The sequence below is a fragment of the Poecilia latipinna genome, unplaced genomic scaffold (genome assembly GCF_001443285.1).
Source record: "Poecilia latipinna isolate Pla-1442-1.1 unplaced genomic scaffold, P_latipinna-1.0 Scaffold726, whole genome shotgun sequence".
Lineage (NCBI taxonomy): Eukaryota > Metazoa > Chordata > Actinopteri > Cyprinodontiformes > Poeciliidae > Poecilia > Poecilia latipinna.
In genome coordinates this window covers 146,255-171,498 of record NW_015113342.1, presented here as the reverse complement: position 1 = coordinate 171,498, position 25,244 = coordinate 146,255, and the positions used below count along the sequence as shown (strand labels likewise).

The 25,244-nt window shown below is 37.8% G+C and overlaps 4 protein-coding genes across 5 annotated transcripts; all 4 read left to right on the top strand.

Moving 5' to 3' along the window:
* The first annotated feature begins 4,497 nt into the window (after window positions 1-4,497).
* On the top strand, window positions 4,498-9,652 carry LOC106955334 (protein CutA homolog). The gene is made up of 6 exons (XM_015045446.1): window positions 4,498-4,665; window positions 6,076-6,224; window positions 7,431-7,490; window positions 8,451-8,496; window positions 8,581-8,627; window positions 9,309-9,652. Exons 1-6 carry the CDS (start codon window positions 4,558-4,560, stop codon window positions 9,415-9,417), a joined length of 519 nt encoding a protein of 172 aa, XP_014900932.1. The 5' UTR covers window positions 4,498-4,557; the 3' UTR covers window positions 9,418-9,652.
* A 2,252-nt stretch (window positions 9,653-11,904) lies between these two features.
* Window positions 11,905-18,128, top strand: LOC106955330 (zinc finger protein OZF-like). 2 transcript variants are annotated; one of them, XR_001426553.1, is made up of 6 exons: window positions 11,905-12,187; window positions 13,035-13,169; window positions 13,421-13,540; window positions 14,313-14,435; window positions 14,881-17,641; window positions 17,673-18,128. XR_001426553.1 is itself a non-coding variant. In XM_015045441.1 (5 exons), the coding sequence occupies exons 2-5, from the start codon at window positions 13,094-13,096 to the stop codon at window positions 16,179-16,181; spliced, it is 1,620 nt and encodes a 539-aa protein (XP_014900927.1). In that variant the 5' UTR covers window positions 11,905-12,187; window positions 13,035-13,093; the 3' UTR covers window positions 16,182-18,128. The 2 variants fall into 2 exon arrangements, 1 of the variants encoding a protein (XP_014900927.1); XM_015045441.1 differs by having other exon boundaries at window positions 14,881-18,128.
* A 381-nt stretch (window positions 18,129-18,509) lies between these two features.
* On the top strand, window positions 18,510-21,082 carry LOC106955331 (basal body-orientation factor 1-like). The gene has a single exon (XM_015045442.1). The coding sequence runs from the start codon at window positions 19,446-19,448 to the stop codon at window positions 20,886-20,888; it is 1,443 nt and encodes a 480-aa protein (XP_014900928.1). The 5' UTR covers window positions 18,510-19,445; the 3' UTR covers window positions 20,889-21,082.
* A 478-nt stretch (window positions 21,083-21,560) lies between these two features.
* LOC106955332 (basal body-orientation factor 1-like) lies at window positions 21,561-24,033 on the top strand. Its single transcript, XM_015045444.1, has one exon. It carries the CDS (start codon window positions 22,608-22,610, stop codon window positions 23,946-23,948), a length of 1,341 nt encoding a protein of 446 aa, XP_014900930.1. The 5' UTR covers window positions 21,561-22,607; the 3' UTR covers window positions 23,949-24,033.
* The last annotated feature ends 1,211 nt before the right edge of the window (window positions 24,034-25,244 follow it).

Genomic DNA, 25,244 nt, shown 5'->3' with positions numbered 1-25,244 from the left:
TCACAGAATAGTGATATCCCTTTGAAAGAGTACAACAGCAGACTTCAGTGCGTGCGCCTTTAATTTCTTGTGATAGAGAAAAACTGGAGAACAATTGTAAAGTGGAAAAACTAAAAAGTAAATCTATTCGTATCTAAGTCAATCCTTCGTAGTACCAGTTACAGAACAAAGTCTTTTAGAGAGCATTTATCCCAGCTTTGCACGTGTAGAGATTCAATTCAATATTTTTTTTTCTCAATTCTTCCTTCCAAACTCCAGCTCAGTCAGATTGGACGTAGAGCATCTGTATCCACCTGTTTACAAATCTTGCAACATATTCTCATTGGATTTGGGTTTGGACTTTGACTGGGACGTTGTAAAACATAAACAGGCTTGAATCCTTTGACCGTGCTGTACGTTTAGATTCACTGCCCTGCTAGAAGATGAAGCTCTTCAATCTCAAATCGTTTGCTGCCGTCTTCCAGGATTCCCCAGATTTCAGTATGACTAAAAAGCTCCACTTAACTCTTAGGTCACTTCTTATTTTTTGACGAAACACATCTAGAAACAACTTGTGTCGTATAAAAGACAGAAAAATACATGAGAAGAGTATTTAAATGCTGATAAGAACTACGCAAACATAGTCACAGCGACCAGTCTGTCCCCACATCATGATGCTCCCACCACCGTGTTTCAGAGGGTCATGTGCGTTTTTAGGCCACAGTTAAACCGGTTTGCACCAGCTGCCTTGTGAACATGTAGATGTGAAGAATGTTCCTTTGACTTCTATCCCTGCTTGAGGCGATTCTTATTTTAGACAGTAGACGGTCTGCAGGATTAATCTTCCTGTTTTCAACAACTGACAGCACCAAAGGAGTCTGTAGAGGAAATAGATTCTCAATGGAGCTCTAACCTCAAAGTTTGGCCTCGAAATTGTTACTTTTTAGTCGTTTTTGCAAGGCTAATAAACAGCTGGTGGTAATTATTCCCCCGTGTCTATGTTGAGCCGGGCACATGCTTTTAAAACCCAAGATGCTTTCTGACTCTGTCGCTGCGCATCCTGCTAGTGAGTGTTATCCGTGCTACCACTGTTACCAAAATGAAACGCTAGGTTACACCGTGGACACTGTTTATTTATGTTTTTGTCTTTGATCATTTCCTGATTTTTATTTGTGAGTACTTTCACATAAAAGCCCAAAAGATGACATTAAAGTGTGACGTGATAAAATACGATGAAAGTTCAGAGGTCATCGGTGCGTTTGCATTTCTCTGCAGCGTACTTATTTAATTGCCAGATTGGATCTTGCACTTATGGCTCCAAACAAACAAACCATCTGCTTTTGCAATCATCTGAGGATTAAGCAATCTGACAGTTTTGTGTCTGAAAAAAAAGAAAACATCTTTGTTTGCTTGGGTAGCAAAAGAAAACAAAACTATTAAGCCAACAAAAAAGAAGAAAGAAAGATAACGACATTACGGTGACTGTCGTACCGTTAAGAGGGGAGAGGTTTTGTTACCTGAGCAAATTCAGCCAAAGACATCTCAGTGCTATTTTGATCTTCTTCTCCTTCTTTTCCCAGCTGCCTGTCAGAATTGTGGCCTAGCTACATACACTTCGGTGTCTTTTAGCTACTCTGGGATCTCTGCGGTGGCTCGCAGCAGATGCTCGACAGCCGAAGGAATCGGCCATGACGGATGGATGTGTCTGTCCGAGAGGATGGAGGGGTCACCGTGGGTCTCTGCAGTGATGTAGACACTTCCCTCCTCGGCCCCCTTGACGTTTTTAATTAACCTCTTTGGGAGGATCCGTCTTGGTAATCACAGCCTTGAAAGTGCCGGTATAAGGAATTGTCTGACCTTTTCTTCTGTCCAGTTTATTACTTTACCTTTTTTCTACCTTGTATTCGACAACGCTACCACACAACGCAGAAGACAACAGAGAAAGTAGTCCTTCTGAACTCCCAATTTTATCTTTTTTTTCTTTCAGGAGTTTGCTCACCTCACTGGAGGTGTTTGCCTTGTCCCCTCTGTTCGTCTAAATTCTTTTTACGTGTTTTACTTCGCGAAAAAAAACAAAACAAAAAAAAAACAAACAAGTTTATTGATCCCGCCAAGAGGCGATCGCGGTTTAATGGCAATTAGACGGGGTAAAACTTATGAGAGTCCTCCGCGTCTCGTCTCAGTTCCCATTTTCTCCTCCTGCGCTAATAGACCTTGTGGCCTCATTATGCGGAAGCTGACAAGAAGCATGGACATAAATAAAAATAATCTTATTTTTCACTTTAGACTTCTGAGGGACAAACAGGCCTCAGTACTCCTCAGGGGGAGTCAACTCCTCAGTGTGATGTCCCAGAACAAGCAGATCAAACGCCTCTCCTCTCGGCTTTCTTCCTATCACTCTATTTTGGTTGCCTTCTTTCATGTTGGGGAGCAGTGGCTTAAGTGGCTCTTTTTGGGGGGTTGGGGGGAAAGAGCTCACTGATGGGCTCTCAAATAAAGCCTGCGAGAGCCGGGGAAATAAATTGGTTCATTCTCAGGCTGGGATTTCAGTGGCGCCCCCCACTGTCAGCTTACAGACGGTGTTAGAGCAGTTGCATCATTTCAGTTTATAGGAGTTTTACACATGTTTTATGAACACTCAGTGGATTGAACAGATGGGGTTAAAGATTGATCCATGAGGCCACAGCTCCCCCATGTGGACAACTTGTGCACAACAACGTTTCTGATCATGCGAACCTTTGTGGTCTGTTTTGTCATATTGTAGCAATAAAGTCGGTACTTAAGAGATAAAATACAAACACTTTGATAGTTCAACCCCTGATTGTTTACTTTAGATTTTAGATGCAGAATTTTCAGTATTTGGTAAGAACTACATGCAAATGAAGGTGATTTAGTATGACGAGACCAAAGTTAAAGTTTTGAGAATTTACCTGAACGAATATATGCACACCCATTCTGTCCTGGAAAGGCCTTAGATCTCCCCAAAATGAGATGGAGTGTCACTGGGTTACAGGATGTCTGGTTCTCCTCTTGTGCCTGTTAACCCAGCAACCTAATCTTGGATAGATGGATGAATGCATGAACAGAGAGGTTGACTGACGATAACTAGCATGAGTTGCTAATACACGCTGAAGGCATTTCCAGTTGCCTTCCACATTCTCGTGGAGTTTTGGATGAAGGTTCTCAGTATCCCGTTGGATTTGTACGTTTTGAGCACTGCAGAATGTGTGAATACAGAATTATTTGGCTTAAGTACATCTAAGTTTGCACAGATTTATGGTTTTACTGTCTCAGCTCTGCTAACATCGGCATGTATCTATTAACTTTGGCCTCTAGGACAATTGGCAGGAATGTTTCTCCTGCGTACATGTAAGTATGTTTAGTTGTTGGGTGAAATTGTCCCTTTCTTGGTGGCCTTCATAATCCGCTCTCTGTGGCCCTGAGTCAACCACTGTAGGTGGGTGCCATCTTTTAGTAGCAAGGTACTCCCCGCCCCCCAGACATGCTTTGAAAGCAGACAGCTTTTTTTTTTTTTTTTTTCAGCAGAGCCTGCTACAGACACTCTGTCTCAGATATCTGTGATATTTACCGGTTCTAGTTCTGGGAAATTACTTTCCCTTCTCCAGTATTCTTCACCAGGCAGGTAACCAGAGTGGTGAGTCATTGTCTGGCAGTCTCTAAACTCTCGGGTACAGACAAGGTTATTCTACATTGTAGCATTGTGTTGGTCTAACAGCGCTGACAGATTTTGCACTGCGTTCCGTTGTAGTCAACTAGTACAGCAACGTAAAATACTGTAAAAGAAATATTGAAAGAAAGAAGGCTGATACTACAACACTGTGATATAATACAGTACAGTTTGGGTTTTATTTAATGCTTTGGTAGGTTTTTAGTTTTGCACTGGAGCTACAGCATGTGATAAATATAAAAATATTATATATAAGCCATTTTGTTTTGTATTAAAACAATAATGGAGCATGTACTTTAAACGTGTTTCTTATACTTTTGTAGCTAAATAATGGGTTTCCTGTGATTCATTTGCAGTATGATAAACTGTAGGTGCCTGAGTTTTTCTAGTAGTACATAATTACTAGTAGTATGTAATTGCTATAATATTATACTATTGTTTAATATAGTTATTTGTGTGTTTATACAACATGATATTCAGTTCTGCTCTGGATACAATATTGTTATTATTTAATTCATGATATCTAACTCTTGTAAAACCTGTGTACTTCACGCAGAAATTATAGAATGAACGACATCTTGTAGACGTCACAGGCAGGGAAGTATTAGTCATAAACACACCAAAACCATTATAATCAAGGCTGTCACTCGTATTATAGGCAATATTGTTGGCTTGCACTACTGTTACAGGAAGTGTACCGCGACCAATACGTGGGATATTTATTACGCTTTAGTCGTTGTTCTGACGGTTCGGCACAATATCGGGGGTCACCACTCCAGGTCATTGAGCATGCGTACCACGGAAAACGAGCAAACAAACCGACGGAACACCTTCACTATGGTAACTACCTGTCATCAGCGCTGTGTCGATAGACTTTTACTGCAGTTACGATGGAGTTGGTGCTGTGGTGGTGGCACAGATTGCCCCGGCTACAGCGCTGGCACAGACGGGCTTTTCTGAACCGAACAGCCCGCTTGATGGTGATGGAGGCAACTTTGGTAAGAGGACTGATAGGTGTTCAGAGAGAGAGAAGTTACTCTAAGAACTGCAATATGTCTGTACCTTCTACAGTTATGTAGGAAGCTGAAATTGGTTCACGATTACAGCTCCCGATTTGAAAGGGCTAATCCACCTATCAGGGGTGTCAAACGTACGGCCCGCGGGCCGGAACCGGCCCGCCGAACGATTTAGTCCGGCCCGGGGGCTAAATGCATTATCATTATTCATGAAAAAACATATACTTCGTTTAATTGAAAATCTGCAGTTCCTATACTGTCCACGAGGGGCGCTGTGTTTTATTCAGAGCACACAACATGATGCAACACTGCAGCGGAACTAACAGCAGATGGCAGCACTGAGCTTCAGGTTCTGTAAACAAGTTCGATTCTATGCTTTACCAGCTTTTTATTTTGGCCCTGGCAACCTCATATTTCTCGTGCATGCTAACATACATACATGTTATGTATGCAAGTTTTTCTATATGTATGCATTTTATGCATCAACAAATGTACTTAATCAAATGTCTGTTTAAAACAGCTGACACTTAAGTTTTCAAATGTGGGAAGCCAGATAATTTGTTCAAATTGCTTCCCAGATGTTGAAAATTGATTTTAAATCTTTTCTTAGTTTCTGTCTGTTGTATTTTGTGATGCAGGATAGTGTTTTTAAGTTCCAAAAACTGTGAATAAATGTTTTGCAGCATTGTACAATCACTGAGATCACTTATTATGCATAATGCACTTAAATAAATGCTTAACTGAGTAAAAGTATTGTTGAAATTGCAGATACCTTTCTTAAAAACTGAGATTATTCATAATATATTTTGTAAAAGTGAAATTCGTTTAATATAAAAATCAACAACAAGTCCACTTTTATTGGTTCTATTTAATCTTGCAATGAGTTTACTTGTGTGGCCCCCTGCAGATCAGATTAAGCTGTATGCGGCCCCTAAACCAAAATGAGTTTGACACCCCTGATGCTTTCGAATGTTTGAGTAAACAAAGAAAATGGTGAAACAAAAAAAACGGCTGAAACTACGGAGCCCCCCAGAGGACATGGGGAACTTTTTTTTTCTTTTGCATTACGTCATGAAACCTTTGCGTTCCTGCGCAATATGGTTACTGTAATATTTTCTGGTCTATTTTGTATACTGTCACAGATGTCAATTTAACATTTCAAATATATACACATTTAAAGAGCCTCAGTGAAAACGTGTTTATTATAAACTCTTTGGTGCAAAAACAGAAAAGAAAAGAAAATCGATTTATTCTCTGCATGTTTTTTGTTTGTGTGAGGCTGAGATGGAACTGCACATGAAAACGGCCCTTTAATCGCCATTCAGACTACCAACACAAAAGAGACACAATCCGTATGAAACGTTCTTCTTATGCACGTCTCACCCTCTCTAGTGGATGATCCTGTCCATTTCCATGTATCCTGATGTGAGGTCCTTCGTGGATGTTCTTCACGCAGCTTTCACAGGAAACTATGGTTCGACATATGATTCTGTCCTTCTCATCAGCTGTCCCAATGAGCAGGCAGCACAGGATATTGGCAGGTACAGCTAATATTATGGCATTTTTATATATATATATATATATATATATATATATATATAGCCTAGAGTTGGAGAGATTTACGTTAGAATAACATTGTGTCAGACTTTATTGTAACAGTTTTTGGATTTAAGTATTTCTGAAAAATTGTGAAAATATTTGTGTCATGTCAGTGGGTCTTAGAAGATTTTTTTCTCTGATTAAATCTGTAATTTAGTCAAAGTGATGTAACCAATACAAAGTTAAATCATCTTAGTTCAACTTTGACCAAAATAATGTTGAACCACTAACTCGAGAGTTGTATTTATTCTCTTGTTGTTTTTAGTGAAATTATAGGCACAGGGTTCTTTCTCTTAATGTAATAACGTGACTTAACTGAAGACTAATAGACTTTATTGATTCATTTTCTCAAATTTTTACAAAAAAAAAAACAAAAACACAAAATCGAATGTTTAATGCAGAAATGTTAGATTATGTCCAACAAAATCATGTGGTAGCACTCACTTGACAGGTGTCCTGCAGATAGTCATTAAAAATGTGTCCAAAAGTACAGTAAGTCACAAAAAGGTCGTTACCAAACAAGCTGGGTGATTTCTTAGCGCTATATTTAACTATATTATCAGTACATTGACTTGAAGGAAAATATCAGCTTTGCTGACATTTACTGTTCTGGTTCCAGTCAATTTTGATTCAAAAGTCATGCCATTTGTGTTGGTCCGTTGTGTTTTTCAGTTTCCTACCAGAAAACTAGGAAGTTTAGTTAGGTGCCAGTTTAATTAACTAATCGAATTTTGCGTCAGCTTCCACTGCCAAAAGTACCAGTTCCTGCTTTATGGACTGTGGTATTAATGAGCTCGATGCTCTAGCAAACTCACCAGATCTCAGCTCCTTAAAGAATCCAAAGAGTGTGAAGATGGGAATCACTTATGAGCTGAAGTTTCACCGTTACAGCAACTCCACAGCAGGGCAACAAACCGATTATCTCCTTGTCATGCTGCCTCAATGCAGTTATTTCTGCCAAAAGAACTTATGACAAAGAACTGAGTACATAAACTCAGACTGAGCTGAACAAAACACCTGTGTCTTTATCAGTCTAAATTTTGTTGTAAAGAGAAAAAAAAAAGATTTTTCATTTGATTTTTATGCCTTCTTTTTACCTCTCTTTATATCTGCCAACTGTTTTTCTCTCTGCCTTTTTTCTTTGTCAGATCTGTAATGGAAAGAAACCTGGCAGCCAGAGTGAACATCCTCCCCGGGACCACAGCAATGTAAATCCCACACGAGCCGGAGAAGAAGATGTTTCCTTCTTCCTTGCACACAATCACTAAAGTTCTAATTGGTTTTCCCCAGGAGTAAGCTGTTAGCTCCCCAATGTGGTCATGTTATTTATATGGATGAGTTAACGTCCCTGTTTATGGGTAACCACAAAAAAGAAAGGAAGTCTAAAGAAAAAGCTGAAGACTGCGTTTTAGTTATTAACTCAACGTAGGTTTTCAATAGAACCTGAGAACACAGGTACCATGCTTTCAGACAAACAGGCTTCGACTGAAATAAACACTATGTACAGTTGAAATCAGATATTTACATATATACATTTTTTCTTCATTGTCTGAAGTTAAATCAGACCTAAAACTTCTCCTGTTTTAGGTTAGTTGGAATTACCAAAATTATCCCCATTCGACAAATGTCAGAAAATTTAGCGAGAACATTTTTTAGAGATTTCTTTTGTAACTTTCTTTGAATTCAGAAGTTTCCATACAACTGGTCAGAAATCAGGGATATTTGTCTTTTATGCTGTAACGCTCTGATCAAACCCTTTGGGTGCAAGAAAGTCTGCTTTTGAAACAAAGTGGCTAGATGTTTTTAACTCTAAATTATATAAAATTAAAATAACTTTGAACACTTCTGATTTTTTATATAAGCCTCCTTAGAAGGCCCTGTCAAAGTCCACCCCTAAATCCAGATGTATGTGGTTCGACTTCAAAACTTATCTAATCTGAAGGAACTTTGGGTATTTTGCAAAAAGGAATTGAGGGAAAACAATTCAGAGATCAGCATGTATAGTACTGATGCAGGAGAATCAGAACAAATGCACACCACACTTTTCAGATATTTTAGCTCAAAATGGTTTATCGTTGTATTTTCTTTGGTTTCTTTTTATTGTCTTAACAGCATCTTGCCACTGATGCTTACTGCTTTCTGTTCTGTTATGTTTTGTGGCTCATCAGGTACAACTGGAAAAGTAAAACCCAGGTTGAGAGTGGTATCCTGATTGTAAGCTGTTTTCAATTCACTTCAATTCACTGTTTTCAGTTCTGGAAAAGTATGCACATTTTTAATTGTGTTGTGTTGTTGCAGCTGGTGAAAACACTGTCCACGATCAGGGCAGTTGAAGCTCACATAAGGTAAAAAAGATTAAAAGGTTTGTTTTGTTGTTTTTTTTCTGTTATATGTCAGTTAATTTGCTTTTAGAACTTTTTGTAAAAATTCAAAAAGTAAGAAATAACTTAAGAAAATTTATATCATTTAAAATATAATGGCAGTGAATTTCAAGCTTGTCATTAGAGGCACAGCTTGGAGCAAATTCTATTAACACTTAGACTGGACTTGTTTTAGCAGGACAGTTAGTCTTGCTTCCATACACCTAGCCTGCCTGTTTGACTGCCAATCCCTGCTATAAACTAAACTGCAAGTTTATGAATTTTGCAGTTGAATAATAAACGAGTAACACAATAGTTCCTGGTTGCAAATGTTGCTGTAGGATTATTCTGCACTACCCCTGAGGCAACAAGTGGTGAACAGTTCATCAATCTGTGCTTGACAATGTTTCACTTTGCATCAGTTGTTTTAAGTAGTTACAAATTGCTTGTTTGTTGCCAGAATGTTAGCCCCTTATGCTAGCTCATTTAGCTAGCATAAGGGGCTTAAAAGCATATGCATATTGCGCAACGTTTCCATTTTCAAGGAGATTAAGAGTAAGATTCAGTCTGGATTCTTTTACGCATCAGGCTTAAAACGTACGTTTGACAACTCTTGATCACTTGGTATGATTTTAAACTCTTTGCTGCTTTCTGGCTCCCTTCAAGGTCCATCAATCCCTGTGCGAAACTAGAAGCCAAGTTTTTCGTAGGATGGTATTCGGCTTTACACGAAGCGGATAACGACATATTTCCATTAAGACTGATAAAGGCTTGAAATCAAAGCCAGTCACATCGTGAACAGCAGTCAGACAGGAACAACTGAGCCGCGTGTGTGCACTGTCGCTCAAAGTTCTCCGAAAATGTTCTGCACAGTTCATGTTTGTTGCAGATATTTAATCTGTTTTGTTGTTCAAAGTTAATTTATTGTTTCATTTATTGTTTCATTAATTGAAGATTTGTTTCCATATGATGGTGTTGTTTTTAAGAGAAATAAAGTTTTTTATTGGAAGACATGTTTCTGACACTTTGTTCCCATGGAAATTGAAAGTTTGTAAGACGAAGGGATATCCAACTGGGTATCCATCTAGTCAAGATTTGCAGGTTCAAATAATATTCTTGGTTAAACTACTTTTACAGACACAACATTTTTTTGTACTTATTAAACTTCTGACAACTCATGTTTTTACCAATATTATCAGAAATGGCAGAGTTAATTTAAATTTGTTGGTTTCCTAGTACAGTCCTAGTATTTAAGCATAGTTTACAATTTTTTAATCGAAAGGCTACTTCAGCATCTTGATGTTAGCCGTTGGTTTTATCCATTGCCATCCCCATTTGTTTGATGCGTGTGAAGTAGTATCAAAAGTTCGAGCTGGATTAGTGACGTTTAGGGTTAGGTGTGCAGCAAAGCCTTTAATTTGTGTCACTCTTACTTTAGATTCACTATAAACTGCCAGTGTGATGGATTTAAAGATGCCTAAACCAAGAACAGGAAGAAGAAAATAAAAATAATTTATTTTGTCTTGAGCCCAGCTGTTCTGCACACATTCAGAGCAGGTCCAGGAACAAGCTGCCCTATTTTGATCACTGGCTGATAAGTGGGTGCACCGTTAGTTTTTAATTCAAACAAAATGTTTATGATTCCCACACCTCTTGTATTCATATTAGATTAAATAGATTTAATCTGTACTGTGTGAACAGTACAAGTAAGCAGATTAGGTTTCAAACCTATGGTATTTACCTTAGTAACAACTGAATCAAATTCATCCTTTTTGTTGGATGAGTGACCAGACCATGACATGTGTCTAACAAACAAATAGTCTTGAAAATGGAACCGAGATATAAATGTGATGCTAATAAACACATTAGCATCACAGCTAATGAACACAGTCTTTATGGTTTTATTTACAAATAAATACTTAGGGTTGTAGAAGAAATCTAAGACATACTTGAACTGGATGAAGGTGACACAGAGAAAAACTGACATGTACAAACTAAAACCAATCCCCTGAGAAAAAAAGAAAAAAACCCCACAATGGGCAACCAGAGAGAACAACCTCTTATTTTCATGAAATGGATGGATGTGTGCCCCACTCTACACATTGCCTTCACAGGAAAACCTGTAAAAAGAGAGTGCATGGCTGGTGGGAGATAAAGGACAGCTGAAGTACCATCATCTGTAAATGACCACAACCACTTTGACGGAGGAGTTGACCTGTAGCACCAGATGATTGGCTCCTAATTCTCACAGAGAAAGACCAAAAGATGGGATGTGACAGTGCCACATCATTTTATTTTACAAATATTACTTTATGTTACAAATATATAAGGAAATGAGCAATCAGCACATATATTGCAATGCTGCGAGGGCATCTGGCTCAAAAAAAAAAAAAAAAAAAGGGTGCTGGAAGTGGGATGTGCACTCCCACACAGGCCTACTTGTGTGTGTGTGTGTGTGTGTGTGTGTGTGTGTGCGCGTGTGTGTGTTATGGTGAACAAGGACTGTCACATGGCTTATAACAGCTTTTGAGAAGTAATGTTTGACTCTGTGGCTTCCTGCATCTCAGTTCCTTACCCATGCAATTTTCTGGTCAGCAATTTGGCAAACCACATTTTCAGCCCTTTTATACTACCGAAGCATCCATTAAGCTAAACTAAACTGATAGGAATATGTCTACCAAAGTCTGTTATGCTCACAAAGATCCAGTAGATGTCTTTTAAATTGCTATGCCTTTCAAACTGCTTTCCCACATGAAGATCATAATGAGATAAAAGGGCTCAGTTTGGAGACAATTTTAATGTTAGGTGTATTTCTGTAATGTGTTATAATGGGAAAGGCATCTATACAGATCTAGTTAACTTGGTAAATATATGTGCAAAAAGAGTAAACTATATATTTTTTTAAATCATGCTTGATTTGGCCCTTATTGAGAAAGGTTTGTTTGTTTATTAGGATTTGGCATTGTAACAAATTAATAATTCATAATTGTACAATTATAACTGGTAAAATAATTAAACAGGGCTCTCCAGGACGCTCCCAGAACAGCTTGTTGGTAACCTTAGGTGGGATTGTAATCTACCTTTTATTACCTATAACAGATCCTTCTTTGAAAAAGTGCAGTAATTGGTTAGCAAGCGTCAAAAACTTATTATTTGGTTAAAAATACTCAAAATATTGAACAGAACTATACTGCATATCTTGGTGTAAGATGAAAGCCACTCATAAGATGGCGCCCCTGTTGACATATGATCCCCAAAATATCGCGAGACATCGCACACGATGGAATTTTTTTTCATGGCGGCGCCCTTTCATTAAGTGTAATAACGCTGAGCGAGAAGAAAACGAATACTGGGCTAAGTAAATAGTGTAGAGCTATTTCTGTTTTTCTTTTCGCAGACTCTTTTGACCACCTCCATTATATGGAAATTCTCGGAGAAGGACGCTTGTTTTCACAAACACGACTGTGGCTTCGGTGAGACCCTGACTTCGGCAGACTCCTAAATAACAACAGCATACAACAAAGACATCAGCACAGATGATACAGGTAAGTGCAGTTGCTTTTTTTCTACAGTGATTAGAACTTACTGGTAGCAACACACGACCAAATAAGCGACACGATGCACCCGAAATATGAAGGAGCAGCACAAAATTTGCACTCGGCTATAGAACAGCAGTGTGCTAGATCTACTGGTCGCAAGATCAGCTAATGACATGTAAACAGATGATTATAATTCAAGACTGTCATGAGCGCAGGTCACGGTGCTGATGCCTCGTAGAAAAGGAAAGTAAAACTAAAGTATTTTTGACATTATTAATACGCGCAAAGCATAATATATCTGCTTGGCTATTGGCTTGCTATTAGAAAATTAAAAATCATTAGATGTCATTAAGTGCAAATTGTGCATAAACTGGTGCATTGTATCTGTTCTAAAAATGCATTACAACACCTGGAAGCAAATGTCAATTTGAAGTGTATGTTCCAACTTTGTATGTTCTACAAACAGCAACATAGAAAAAGGTTGTTTTTTTTTTTTCTATGTTGCTCTTACCTTAGAAAACATGCATCTAGCAACTTTTACAGCTTCATAAAGAGTTCAGAAGATTTAAGGCATTGCATATGAATAAATTAGCACTCATATGTTGACCGCCCTTGACACAAAACAAGTTAGTGGTCGAGATGCCAAATCTCAGAGAGATCAGTGAGGAAGATGTGGCTCAATTGCAACCACTATCATCATTTCAATACGCAACAGGAGCAACACAATTGCATGTTTTCCTAATATCATGCAGCCGTTTACTGGGTTGAAAACATCACTACTGCGATCCATAATACTATGCATTTCTTTTTCTTTTCTTTTTTTAAGTAAATCTGTCTGTTTATTTTCCTGTAGACATCCATTGATTGGTTTTAACTAAAAAACAATAAGGCCTTGATGAAAGAAGCTCTGTTATGGACCAGCAAGACCCAGAACTTACCACGAAGGACGAGGAGGAAGAGGAATTGCAGAGCAGTCCACTCGCCACTAGTAACCTACTTATAAGTTTGTCATTTAAGCATAACACTTTTTTATGGTGCTAATTTCTTTATGTGAATGCAGTATTAGAAATGTGTTGATTTTGGATACTAATGGTTGTTATTGAGGCTTGGTAACCAGTTTTTCATTGAATTCACCAGTATCAAGGATTGTCTGACTAAAGTAATGTTGCCCATGTGACTTGTGGGATCATAGAGTCAGAGTTGTGCAAGAAGTTAATGTTATTTGAATCTTCCCTGCAGATGTCGACCAGCTGTTTGTGGTTAAAACAGAAGACCCGGACGAGTGGTCCTGTGGTCTGATCTATCACAGTCCAGAGGATGGCACAAAGGGGGAGCTCTCAAGCAGTCCACTGCCCACTGGTAATCTGTTTAACAATTATGGATTTTTAATTTGGAGAAAATCTTTAGTGTTTTTTTTTTTTATTGTTATTATTATTTTAACTGCTACACTATTGGAAGGTTGTTTCAACTTTGATTAGAACAACATGGCTATGATAATATGAAGAATTTAGCATTATCCACTTGTTGTAATGTTATCTACTCTCCCGACCAATAAGACCTCCTTGGTGTGTTACACACAGATATCATCTGCACAGCTCATGCTAAAACTCAAACTCGCCTTTCTTATGCACAGGCGTTAAAAAAACAACATATCATTTGAAACCATTTTTAGAGAATAGCCTGGTAGCATGTTTGATGTGATCTTCTTATGTTAAACAAATTGGGGAGTTAAGATTGAGCTCCTCTCGCTGTCCTCTGCAGGCCCATGTAGGGCTGCTCGATATTAGAAAATCTTGGGATGGGAATAATGTTGGTAAATATTGCGATGGCAATAATATTGTAAGACATGTCTATTTTCTTCTTTCCACTCTTTCTTATCTGTGCGTCCACCACTCTGTAGTAACTCTAGTAATTTAATAAAATGGTACACAATAGTACACAAACATAATGATGTTAACTTTTAAATTGTGTACAATTTATGAGTAAAGATTCACACTCAGATTCAGAAATACTTTATTGATCCCAAATGGAAACTAAGCATGTTCTGCAACTTTAGTGCCAAAACAAGAGCAATACAAAGTCACATGGAAAATCTTATAGTTGTGTGTGTTTTAATGGGTTTTTTTTGCAGATGACCTGCAAGTAGTCAAAGAAGAAGCGTCTAATGAATCGGACTACAGAATAAAACATCAGGGACCAGGACTTTACATAAAGCAGGAGACGGAGGAAGTTTCAGCCAGTCCATTGACAGCTGGTATGAGGATTTTTGTACTGTTTCAGCTGTTTCCATTTAGCTGAATAAAAACTGTGTAGCACTGCTTTGGTACTGGACTGATGGTATTGTTTTTTTTGGGGGGGGTTTCCATTTCGGTTCATGTTTCTATACTTTCTGTGTAAGAACATATGCTATAGTAATGAGTGTAACTTTTATTTTGCTACAGTTTTTTTTTTTTTTTTTTCATAAACCGATATCTCCTCATCAATAGATGTGCCTTCAATTAGCATAAATGTATCAGTTAACCTATCAGAGCTTTGTGGAAAGAACCACAAGGTTTAAACCAAATCACACAGTTTAATAGACAATTGTCACTGATACTGATAAAATGTATATAAACTTTCTGAATTCGAAGAATGTTACAAAAAATTCAGTAAGAAAGGCTACTTGTTGATATAAATGTGTATTTTACACTTTCCTACAGATGTCCGTAAGGTGCTAGTGGTTAAAGAAGAAGTTCCTGATGAGTGGAGCTTCTCTACAAACCATAGGAACCCAGAACCTCTCAACGACGTAAATGACGAAGAGCATCGCCCATGTAACGGCAGTAGTGATTTTGATGTCAGTTACGATGACTGGCAGATAGAAACCACGCGAGAATTGGAGGAAAATAATGAAGTAGAATTTAACACGCCCCGAAAATTTTTTAGCTGTACCATCTGTCGTAAACAGTTCCTCTACCAGGAGTCTTTTCAGAAACACATGAAAGGCCATTTAGAAAAAAGTGATTTCAGCTTCAATGTTACTGAGAAGGGTTGCATTGTAAAGCCAAATTTAGATTCGGAGACGATCGATTCGGAGAAAGCGTTTGGTTGCGATGTTTGTGGCAAAACTTTCCACCAAAGGTCGTATCTCTATAGACACAAGCGAACCCACACAGGAGAGAAAGCTTTTAGCTGCGATATATGCGGTAAAGCATACATTGATAAGTCAACCCTTAGCAAACACATGAGCATCCACAGTGGAGAGAAAGCGTTTGGTTGTGATGTTTGTGGTAAAACATTCATCCAAAAGTCCAATCTTTACAAACACAAGAGAATTCATACAGGAGAGAAACCGTTCAGCTGTGATGTTTGTGGTAAAGCATTTATATACAAGTCTATCCTCAACGGCCATATGTTGGTCCACACAAGAGAGAAAACATTCAGCTGTGATGTGTGTGGTATAACATTCACGGAAAAGTCCAATCTCCATAAACACAAGAGAATCCACACCGTAGAGAAGTCATTCAACTGCGACATCTGCGGGAAATCGTTCATCAGCAAGTCGACCTTGAACAGACATGTGGGGATTCACGCGGTGGACAAACCATTCAGCTGTTTGGTCTGTGGTAAGACATTCCACCAAAAGGTAGTTCTCAATAGGCACATGGGAATCCACACGCTGGAAAAATCCCTCGAGTGTGACGTCTGTGGCAAAATGTTCAAACAAAAGGCGCACCTTGCTACACACAAACGAATCCACACGGGAGAGAAACCATTTATCTGCGAAGTGTGCGGGAAGGCGTTCAACCGAAAGGAGAGGCTTTGCTCGCACAACAGAATCCACACAGGAGAAAAACCATTTGGTTGCGATTTTTGCGGTACCATGTTCAACGACAGCTCAACCCTTAGGAAACACATGAGGATTCACACTGGAGAGAAGCCCTTTAGCTGTGATGTTTGCGGTAAAAGGTTTCGATTCAGATCTAATGTCAAAAAGCACATGAATACCCACACGGAATAGAAAATCAATGTTGTGGGAAAGGATCTGCTTTACTCATAAGCATCAAAACTTGTCGCCGTTGTACAATTCAGCTATTTGGGATTAGAAATGTGGAATTTAAGGTGCAAACTAAATATTTCCTTTTGTAAGACCACATTTAGATGAGTAATGTCGAGGGAAAAGTCCCACACTTCGACGAGACCGCATAGAAACCTTGAATCAGCTGTAGTCGTCATGCCAGGCCACAATGTGGCGCTGTGATTTTAGCATGTCGTCAAAACACGCGCACACACACACACACACACACACACACACACACACACACACACACACACGCTTTTGACACCTCATTACCTTCTACCTCATTTAGAAAACAGTGACCCATCTCCGATAAACCAAGTGCTCATGTATCACATATTTAATCCATATCAGAAGTTGCCTTAAGCTGAAAAGGCTAGGTAGCGCAAGTTCCCCTCTGACACCTGGTTTAAAAAACTGCCGATGTCAGAGACTCCGATCACTGGAGTTGTGTAAACTTGCAGCTGGATTGCCACAAAAATGTTGCAGTTTCACTGAAAACTAGCTCTGTGGAAACAAAGCTTCAGATATGGAAAGACAGATGAGCCTCGCTGTTGAGTTGTGTTCATACTGCAGAGAAATGCACCTACTTATACAGTTTTATGTCATCAGCTCATGTATGGTGAGAAATGTTTATGTACACGATAATTCTCAGCTAGGGTTTAACCTCAAATATGGCGGTCCAGATTAACCGCTCAGCGACAAACTCATATTGTACAAATGAAATTATTAACAATACTTAATGTAGGATAACACTAAGTATGACAAATTTAATGGTTAAATTTTTGTAAATTCTTAGTGTTAGTAGTTAGTGTATGTCAGTAAGACATTTCTAGTTATGAGGACTATAAATTACACATAATATATTATCAGTCCTTTTTATGATTTTTCAAAATGTTGTACAGAAATGTTTACTCTAGAAACTGAATGGTTTCATTACAAATTCACATTTCTGTTCTGGAAATGTTTAATTGTACTTAAATATTACCTGGATTCTTATAGTTTCTTTTATTTAGGCTACAGTTTTGTATATACGTTTGCCTTAATGTTTATTTTAATCGATTTGCACAGTATTTATCAATGCATTGTTTTACTTTTCTTATTTGTTAAAAAAGAACATAAAGTACTAAAGTGAAGCTCTTTACAGTTAATACAAGTAGAAGTACAGGGAAGATTATAGGAAGTACATGTCGGAGTTGTATAGGTCTCCTGCCACAAAACAAAACAAACAACAACAAAAAAAACGAACATTCTTCCACCACTGCACATTCAATCCTGTATGATTGACTGGAGACCAAAACAGTAAACTTATTAATGTGTATTTATTTTCTCATCCCACACTGGAGACTGGAATGCTCTGGGTTTCTAACTTAGGCCTCTTCTATACAAACTCTTCACTAATTGTGCCGCCACACATATGAAATGCTTATGCAGCACTATGATGATTTTCTTGATCACTGCTGGTGAAAAGGCAGCTTACAAGAGACAAATAACAATTATGTCTTTGTGATGCTAAAACAACCCCAAATAATAATAATAATAATAATAATAATAATGATGTGTTTATGGCCATGAGGAAATGTAAGACTGCAAATCATGTCATACTGTTCTATTTATGTTTCTTTATTTTGTCTTCATTGTTGCCTTCACACCATATATGTTTCCTATTACCTCTGGTATATCTGTATTTACAATGTGATTTTTTTTAGAACAGAGGTCAAAGAAGAAATTCCACGCCTTGTTTATGAGTCTTAGCAATAAATACCTTTAAATTTTAATTTATGAAATAGCTGCATGCTTTGATTCTATGTTAACCTCAATAGTACTGTTCTGTTTCACCATCACTTACGCAATTGTAAAGGAAAACAATAAAAAGAATTTGGTCACGAGAGTTGTGTTGTGATGTAAGATGGAAACAGCAGCAGGTGAGGTAAATCTAAAAGCCTGGGAATTATCTCTGTTAGTCACGGGAATCAAAATATAGCATCTCGCGCACATATTGTTATATGTTTTAATCTTGTGGCTGGTTCTTTAATGGTTTGAGAACCACTGATGTAGTGTTTTGTGTGTGTAAATATCTTATTCCTTTATTATACTCTGTTCCAGCTCCTAAAAACACAAAGAAAAGCAGCCAAAAATGTTATTTATTTCAGTAATTAAATTAAAAGTGTACACACAGACTGTGTAATTTCCTGCTTGGATTTTTGTTACTTTTCACATCATGTCTTGCGTTGACTGAAAACACAAAAGGTCAGTTTTGCAGAAAATTAAAAGCTACATGAATCCCATTTTCTACAATTAAAACATTAATTTTAATCGTTAAAAAAGTAATAAAATTAATGTGGAAGGTTGCTGACTTGACACAGTGAACAAAATAAACACCCTCCACCAAGGTGTCAAAAATTTAGGTAGATCAGTATTAAAAATTAAAATCAGTTTATTTATTAATAAAACAGCAACACAGTACAGTATTTATTTGAAAAGCACTTTTAAAGAACACCTCTGTTCCATCAGCAGACAAATATGCATAAAATACAAAAAATACACGTAAAACTAAATATGCAATTTATTTAAGAACCATACTTGACTTTTGCAAAGAAAGCCAAGTAAGCTATAAAATTCTGTTTTATGTTGTATGAGTATAACACTATTATAACAGTAGCAGTACTTCCCCCCCCCCTTTCAGTTTCATATTTATTAATCATCACGTAATCATCAGAGTCTGTGTTACATTACATATTTTTAAAACAGATCCTTACATACATGCTTATGTCTCAGTAAGATCGAAAAGATACAGTCTGAAAAATAAAAGTGGAATAACTAAAATTAAAAATATATTCTTTGAGACTGTGGCAGTGAAGGCTTTTACTTCAGTCGAAAATGCAAATGTATTACTTTGAATTTCTTATATTCCTTCCTTTTCATTTTTCTTCCTGTAAGAATCGAATTATAAGACTAAACAGGTATTTTACAAAGAGAGCAACACGCTCTTTCACAAATTGCAGAACTTTAGTTGCTATGTAATGTACTCGAGAATCGGTGAGGCGAAACGTGACATCACGGTGACGGCCCTAACAACGCCACAGACCATTGCAATAGACATTTGTTAGCAGTCACGCATTGCTGCTGCCCCTCAATGCCAGATTGATAGTACATTTAACGTTTTCTGAGGAACGGCAGAAAAAGAGGAATTCTTTCAACGTTGCCATGGCGCCCAGTAAAGGAAAGAAGAAAAAAGGTCTGAAAAATTTGAAAGACAACATACTTATCTTTGAAGAAGAAAAGAAGAAGATGGCCAAAATGTATGAAACTAGCACTAAACTTTGGGAGATGAAGCTGAAGAGAGCTGAGAAGGAGTTAGCCTACCACCGGAAGGAACTGTACAAGAGGGCCAGCGATACTGAGCAAGTAAAAGGCTCCCTATTCATGGTGGAGAAGAGCAATATTGGCATCACCGATTATTGGCTAAAAGAATTAAAAGATAAAGATGAGAAGCTCAAAGTGCTGGGGGAAAAGATCAAAAAGCAAGAAGAGACCGCAGCACAGCGGAAACTTGAGGTGGAAAAGCAAAGGAAGCGAGATTTGGAAAAGTTTGAGGAAGACATTTTAAAAAGGAAAGCCACCGAGGCTCGGGTACAGAAGAAAATTATTAACATTAGAAAGCAAATGCAAGTGTCTAAAGAAGAATACAGAGAAAACCTAAAAATAAGAGACGAAAAATATTCAGTCTTACTGAAGGAATCAAGGGAGAAAGAATGGAACTTCATATGCAAAGAAAGGGAGATGGATCAGTTGAAGGCTGAGCAAGAAAACACCATTGTCAAGTTGGAAATTGAACTGAGCAATGTTAATAGGGAGAAAACGTGGCTAATTAAAAACCTAAAATTTGCCTTGATTAATTTAGATGAGCTGAAGCAAATGGCTCAAAGACTGTCTAAGGAAAAACTCTCACTGGCAGTGGACAGAAACTTTCTGGTATCAACATTACAGACGAACATTTGTGAGCTGGAGTGTAAAGAAGAGATGATTGCTGAAGTCACAGCCAGAGCTGCCTGTCTGGAGCATTCCCTCAAGCACATGAGGGAAGAAACTACAGAGAATGAGAAAAGAAACCAAATGACCATCCAGGCCAGTCAGGTGGAGTTGGACAAACTACAGAAAATTATCGCCATGCGAGAGAAGGAGCTCTGTCAAGTGAAGAAGCTGGCGAGGACCATTGTGGAGAAACGCAAAGACATGGAGGTGTTTTTCCACGAAGCCCTGGATAATGTCCGACAGGAGATAGCTGAGGAAAGAAAGAGGAAGGTAAAGGAGGCAAATCAAGACTGTCAGAAATTTAGAGACGGAACAGAAGGAAAGGGAAAGTTCCCCCTCATCCACACCGTTGATCAAAGTCCCAACAGCACCAATTCTGTCTACTCAGACATGAAGGCGCCTGGAAATTGGCCCCATTGCCCTGGCAAAGAGGTTTACATGTCTGATCTCACTTGGGAGCAAAAAGAAAAAGTGCTCACTCTTCTCTTTGCTAAAATGAACGGAAATGCAGAACGTGCATCAAAATCGAGTATGACGAGGCTCGACTATGATTTCCAAAGTGGAGGCTTGCTTCACTGCCGTGGTCTACAAGAAGGATTTATGAAAGTTCTGTAGGACGCAGAGCCGCCGAGTGCTGTCAACAGTTTCATCAATAAATATATGCATTGAAAAAATACTTGTGTAATTATTCCTGCTCTTAGGAATGGACAATAACTATGTCATTTATTAATATTAGGAAAGGAGAAATACAGAAATTATAAGAATTGTGATTTATCATAGTGAGGAACTAATGTTTGCAAACCAATAAATTTTTTTTTTTAAATTGTAGGGTTTTATGGAGCCCCCTACTGCGTTCCCTGACAAAAAACAATAATCATTGTGTTCCCGAACAGTAAAAGTTGCTTTCTGTCGCAATAAATTTTTTGTTTCAATAGATTTGCATCACCTCGGAATAAAATGTTGTGTTCCCTCACAACAGCCTTTGCGTTCTCGCGCAATTAATGTTGCGTTCTTTCGGAATTAATGTTGCGTTCTCTCGCAATAAATTTTTTGTTCTCCCGCAATAGACTTTGTGTGTCTTCACAATAAAACGTTGTTCTATCCTTTCTATCCCAATAGGCTTTGCATTCTCTCGCAATAAATTTTGTGTTCCCTTGCAATTAATGAGTTGGTATTGAAGTCAAGCATGATGAAGCAGAAAGACCTTTAAAAGTTCCAGAATACCAGCCTTTATACACATCTACTTATATATGAATATGAATATATATATGGGGGTTGTGGAGGGGCCGGGGGTGGTTTAAGTGTGAATGTATAAAAGTTTAGTTTTATTTTGGTAAACATTGTGACTTTCAAAAGGGAAAGTCATTGTTGCAGGCTAGTTTTGTGTCATACCACCTTCACTTATGTAGTACCAACCATAGATGAAACACAGTGCACCACATGGCTGCAAACAAAAACATATATTAAAAAAATATATGTTTTATATAAGACCTGCAAAATTTCAACACTAATATTAATAATAAAAAAAAGGCTCAAACTAAGTCTCCCTGAGGTTAAAAGCCAAAGAATAAAAATGGCTTTTACTGGAATAAAAGAGTATTAGGATGTTATTAACAAAAATGTTGAAAAAAAGCAAAGAGATTTAAAATAAACAAACAATAGGGTGCCACATGGCTCCTATTGTGACGCCCTTTGCAGAGGGTGTTTTGAGTGTAGGGTGCACCCTGTAAGGTGCAAAGGTAAACTCTCACTGGCGGTGGACCCTTTGCACTTTTGCAAAGGGTGCACTCAAAAACGCAGTTGTCCCCGATTTGACTCCCGACCCCGAGCCACTTAATGCCCTGCCTATTTTTATTTTATTTGTTTATTTAAAAAATAAAAGCGCAAGAACTATAATTAAAAATGTATTAATGACAGTGGCAGTGATCCGGGGAAGGCTTTTACTTTCATTATTTGCAGGGGGAAAAAAAATTCTAATTAGTTCTCTTTTTTTTCATTTTTTTTTCTTGAATGTTTGCAAGCATTGATCTAATAAGATTGCCAGTAATTTTTACAAAAAACTAACTTCAGAGGTTGCAGAACTTTAGTTGCTATGTAACACGATCTGAGTGAATTTGCAGCGTGACCTCACAGGTAAGGTGAAGCATGTGACATCACGGTGATGTCCCTAATGACTTCCCAGATAATTGCATGTCGGTATCCTGACTTCAGCATACATTTATCTTACAGGTAGACATTGGTTTACCAGTTACAGTGCTACTGTGCACTATCGCAGTAATACATTTAACTTTTTCTTAATAACAGCAGGAATAGGTGAATTCTTTCAGATCTGTCATGGAGACCAAAACAGCAAGCCAGGGAATGGACAAAAATCCGAAAAAAAAGGATCATAAAATCAAAGTAGATGAAGTCACCTCTCGTAGGGAGATGAAGCTAAAGGCAACAGAGAAGGATTTAGCATACCACCAGAAGGAACACTACAAACTGGCTTCCGAGACTGAGGAACTAAGACATCTCCTATACCAGGCGGAGATTAACGAATTTGGGACCACTGATTATTGGCAGAAAGATTTAAAAGTTAAAGGGGAAAAGATCAAAAGCCTGGAGGAACAGATCAAAAGTCTAGAAGAGCTTGCAATTGAAGAACGTCGTGAGTGGGAAAATGAAAAGAAGCAAACCTTCAAAGAGTTTGAGGAAGAAATTTTAAAAAGAAAGGCCATCGAGATTCGGATAAAGAGAAAGATAGCTAACATGAGGAAGCAATTACAAGTATCTAAGGAAGAATACAGAGAAAACCTAAGAAAAAAAGATGAGGAATATGTACGCTTAGAAAGCGAAACAGCAGAGAGGGAAAGGAACTACATACGTAACCAAGAGGAGATGAGTAAGCTGATGCTTGATCTCAAAAACACCATTGTCGAGTCGGAAAACGAATTGAAAGATGTTCACAGGAAGAATAACTGGCTAAGTAAAAGCCTCACATGTACCTTGGCTAATTTAGAAGATGCGAGGCAACTGGCTCAATCAATGTCTAAGGACAAACTCTCACTGGCGGTGGACAAAAAACTTCTGAAGACAGCATTAAAGAAGAATGGTTCTGACATTGTGCGTCTACAAAAATTACTTACTGAAGTCACGGCCGAAGCTGCTTATCTGGAACAAGCCTTCCTGGATTTGGAGAAAGAATCTACAGAGAATGAGAAAAGAAACCAAGTCACCATCCAGGCCAGTCAGGTGGAGTTGGACAAACTACAGAAAATTATCGCCATGCGAGAGAAGGAGCTCTCTCAAGTGAAGAAGCTGGCGAGGACCATTGTGGAGAAACGCAAAGACATGGAGGTGTTTTTCTACGAAGCCCTGGATAATGTCCGACAGGAGATAGCTGAGGAAAGAAAGAGGAAGGTAAAGGAGGCAAATCAAGACTGTCAGAAATTTAGAGATGGCGTGGCGGGGAGGTTAAAGCTCCCCCCAATCCACACCTTCCATCAGTGTCCCAAAAGCACCAAATCCGTGTATTCAGACATGAAGGCAGCAGAAAAATTGCCCCATCTCCCCAGCAAGGAGGTTTACATATCTGATCTCACTTGGGAGCAAAAAGAAAAAGTGCTCACTCTTCTCTTTGCTAAAATGAACGGGAATGAAGAACATGTGATCTACCAGAAGATGGATTTGTGAGAGTCCTGCAGGAAGAAGAGCAGTGTGCTGACACCAAACCTGCCGAATGCAATTGAAAATTTAAACAATAAAAATGTGCATCAGAGTGACCTTCTTCAATGATTTATGTTGTTCGGGATCGTTATCATTTATCATCAAGAAATGGAAAAAAAAAAAAAAAAATTCTATATAATTCTAATAGGATTAATTTATCACCATAGTGATAAATTAAAGCTTCCCTTGCAATAAATGATGCGCTTCCTTGCAATATTTTTTTTTTATTCCATTGCAATAGTTTTGCTTTCCCTTAGTAAATGTTGGTCTTAATAATGTTTTTTTTTTTATTGCAACAAGTTTTTCATTCTCTTGCAATAAATGTTGCAATCTCTCGCAATAAATTTTTGGTTCCCTTGCAATAGGTTTTGGATTCCTTATCTCAATAATTTTCTTGTTCCCTCGCAATAGCCTTTGTGCTCTTTTGCAATAAATGTTGTGATCTCGCAATAATGTTTTTAGACCCTTGCAGTAGGTTTTGTGTTCCCTCTTACAGTAATTTTCGTGTTCACACCACATGACCTGTTTCACATGAAAATGGGTCCTTTTTCCAACCAGAGTGGTTAAATAATTATATTGTGAGGATATGCAAAAGAAAAAGTTCCCCCATGTCTCTGTTTTAGTTAAACAATGCTTTGGTGATTCTATGAGAACAACAAGATTGAATGCCAGTACTTTTAGAATAACATAAAAATTGCTTAATGGGTGCAGGTATCAAAAACCAAATTTTCAAATAAAGTTCACAATAGTAGTGACACTTTGGTTTAATAAAGTGTGTGATCTTGTGAAGGGTAGTTAAACCATACCACAAAACATTTAAAACACTAATAATAATAATTTTAAAAAGCGGTTCAAATTAACTCTCTTAGGTTAACAGATGACGTATAAAAATTGGTTTTAAGATTAGTTTTAATAGCAGGGCGTGTAATAGCCTTGCAAGGTGAAACAGCACCCTCTGTAGAGAAAAACAGTTTTCTTATACAAGGAAGGTAAATTTTTTCATTGTCATACAAAATTAAAATTATTACTGTAAGCATAGTATGGATAAATCACTTAAAAATTAGAAAAGACTATTCATGTAATAAATAAAAGCTTCTTTTCTGGTTCAATCTTTAACTCTTATGGGTTGAATGCAAGTAAAACGATGTAAAAAAAAAAACATCTTAAGAGAAAACAAATAAAGGTTTGAAAAGATGTAGTAATGTACTAATGTATTGGCAGAAAAAATAGAAATAGAAAGCAACATTCATTTTATGTTGTATT

Coding starts and splice junctions, on each gene's coding strand:
- LOC106955334 (XM_015045446.1), top strand. CDS start 4,558: ATGGAGTTGGTGCTGTGGTGGTGGCACAGATTGCCCCGGCTACAGCGC. Junction 4,666..6,075: donor TGGTGATGGAGGCAACTTTG/GTAAGAGGACTG, acceptor CACCCTCTCTAG/TGGATGATCCTGTCCATTTC. Junction 6,225..7,430: donor GCAGCACAGGATATTGGCAG/GTACAGCTAATA, acceptor TTTCTTTGTCAG/ATCTGTAATGGAAAGAAACC.
- LOC106955330 (XM_015045441.1), top strand. CDS start 13,094: ATGGACCAGCAAGACCCAGAACTTACCACGAAGGACGAGGAGGAAGAG. Junction 13,541..14,312: donor AAGCAGTCCACTGCCCACTG/GTAATCTGTTTA, acceptor TTTTTTTTGCAG/ATGACCTGCAAGTAGTCAAA. Junction 14,436..14,880: donor AGCCAGTCCATTGACAGCTG/GTATGAGGATTT, acceptor ACTTTCCTACAG/ATGTCCGTAAGGTGCTAGTG.
- LOC106955331 (XM_015045442.1), top strand. CDS start 19,446: ATGGCGCCCAGTAAAGGAAAGAAGAAAAAAGGTCTGAAAAATTTGAAA.
- LOC106955332 (XM_015045444.1), top strand. CDS start 22,608: ATGGAGACCAAAACAGCAAGCCAGGGAATGGACAAAAATCCGAAAAAA.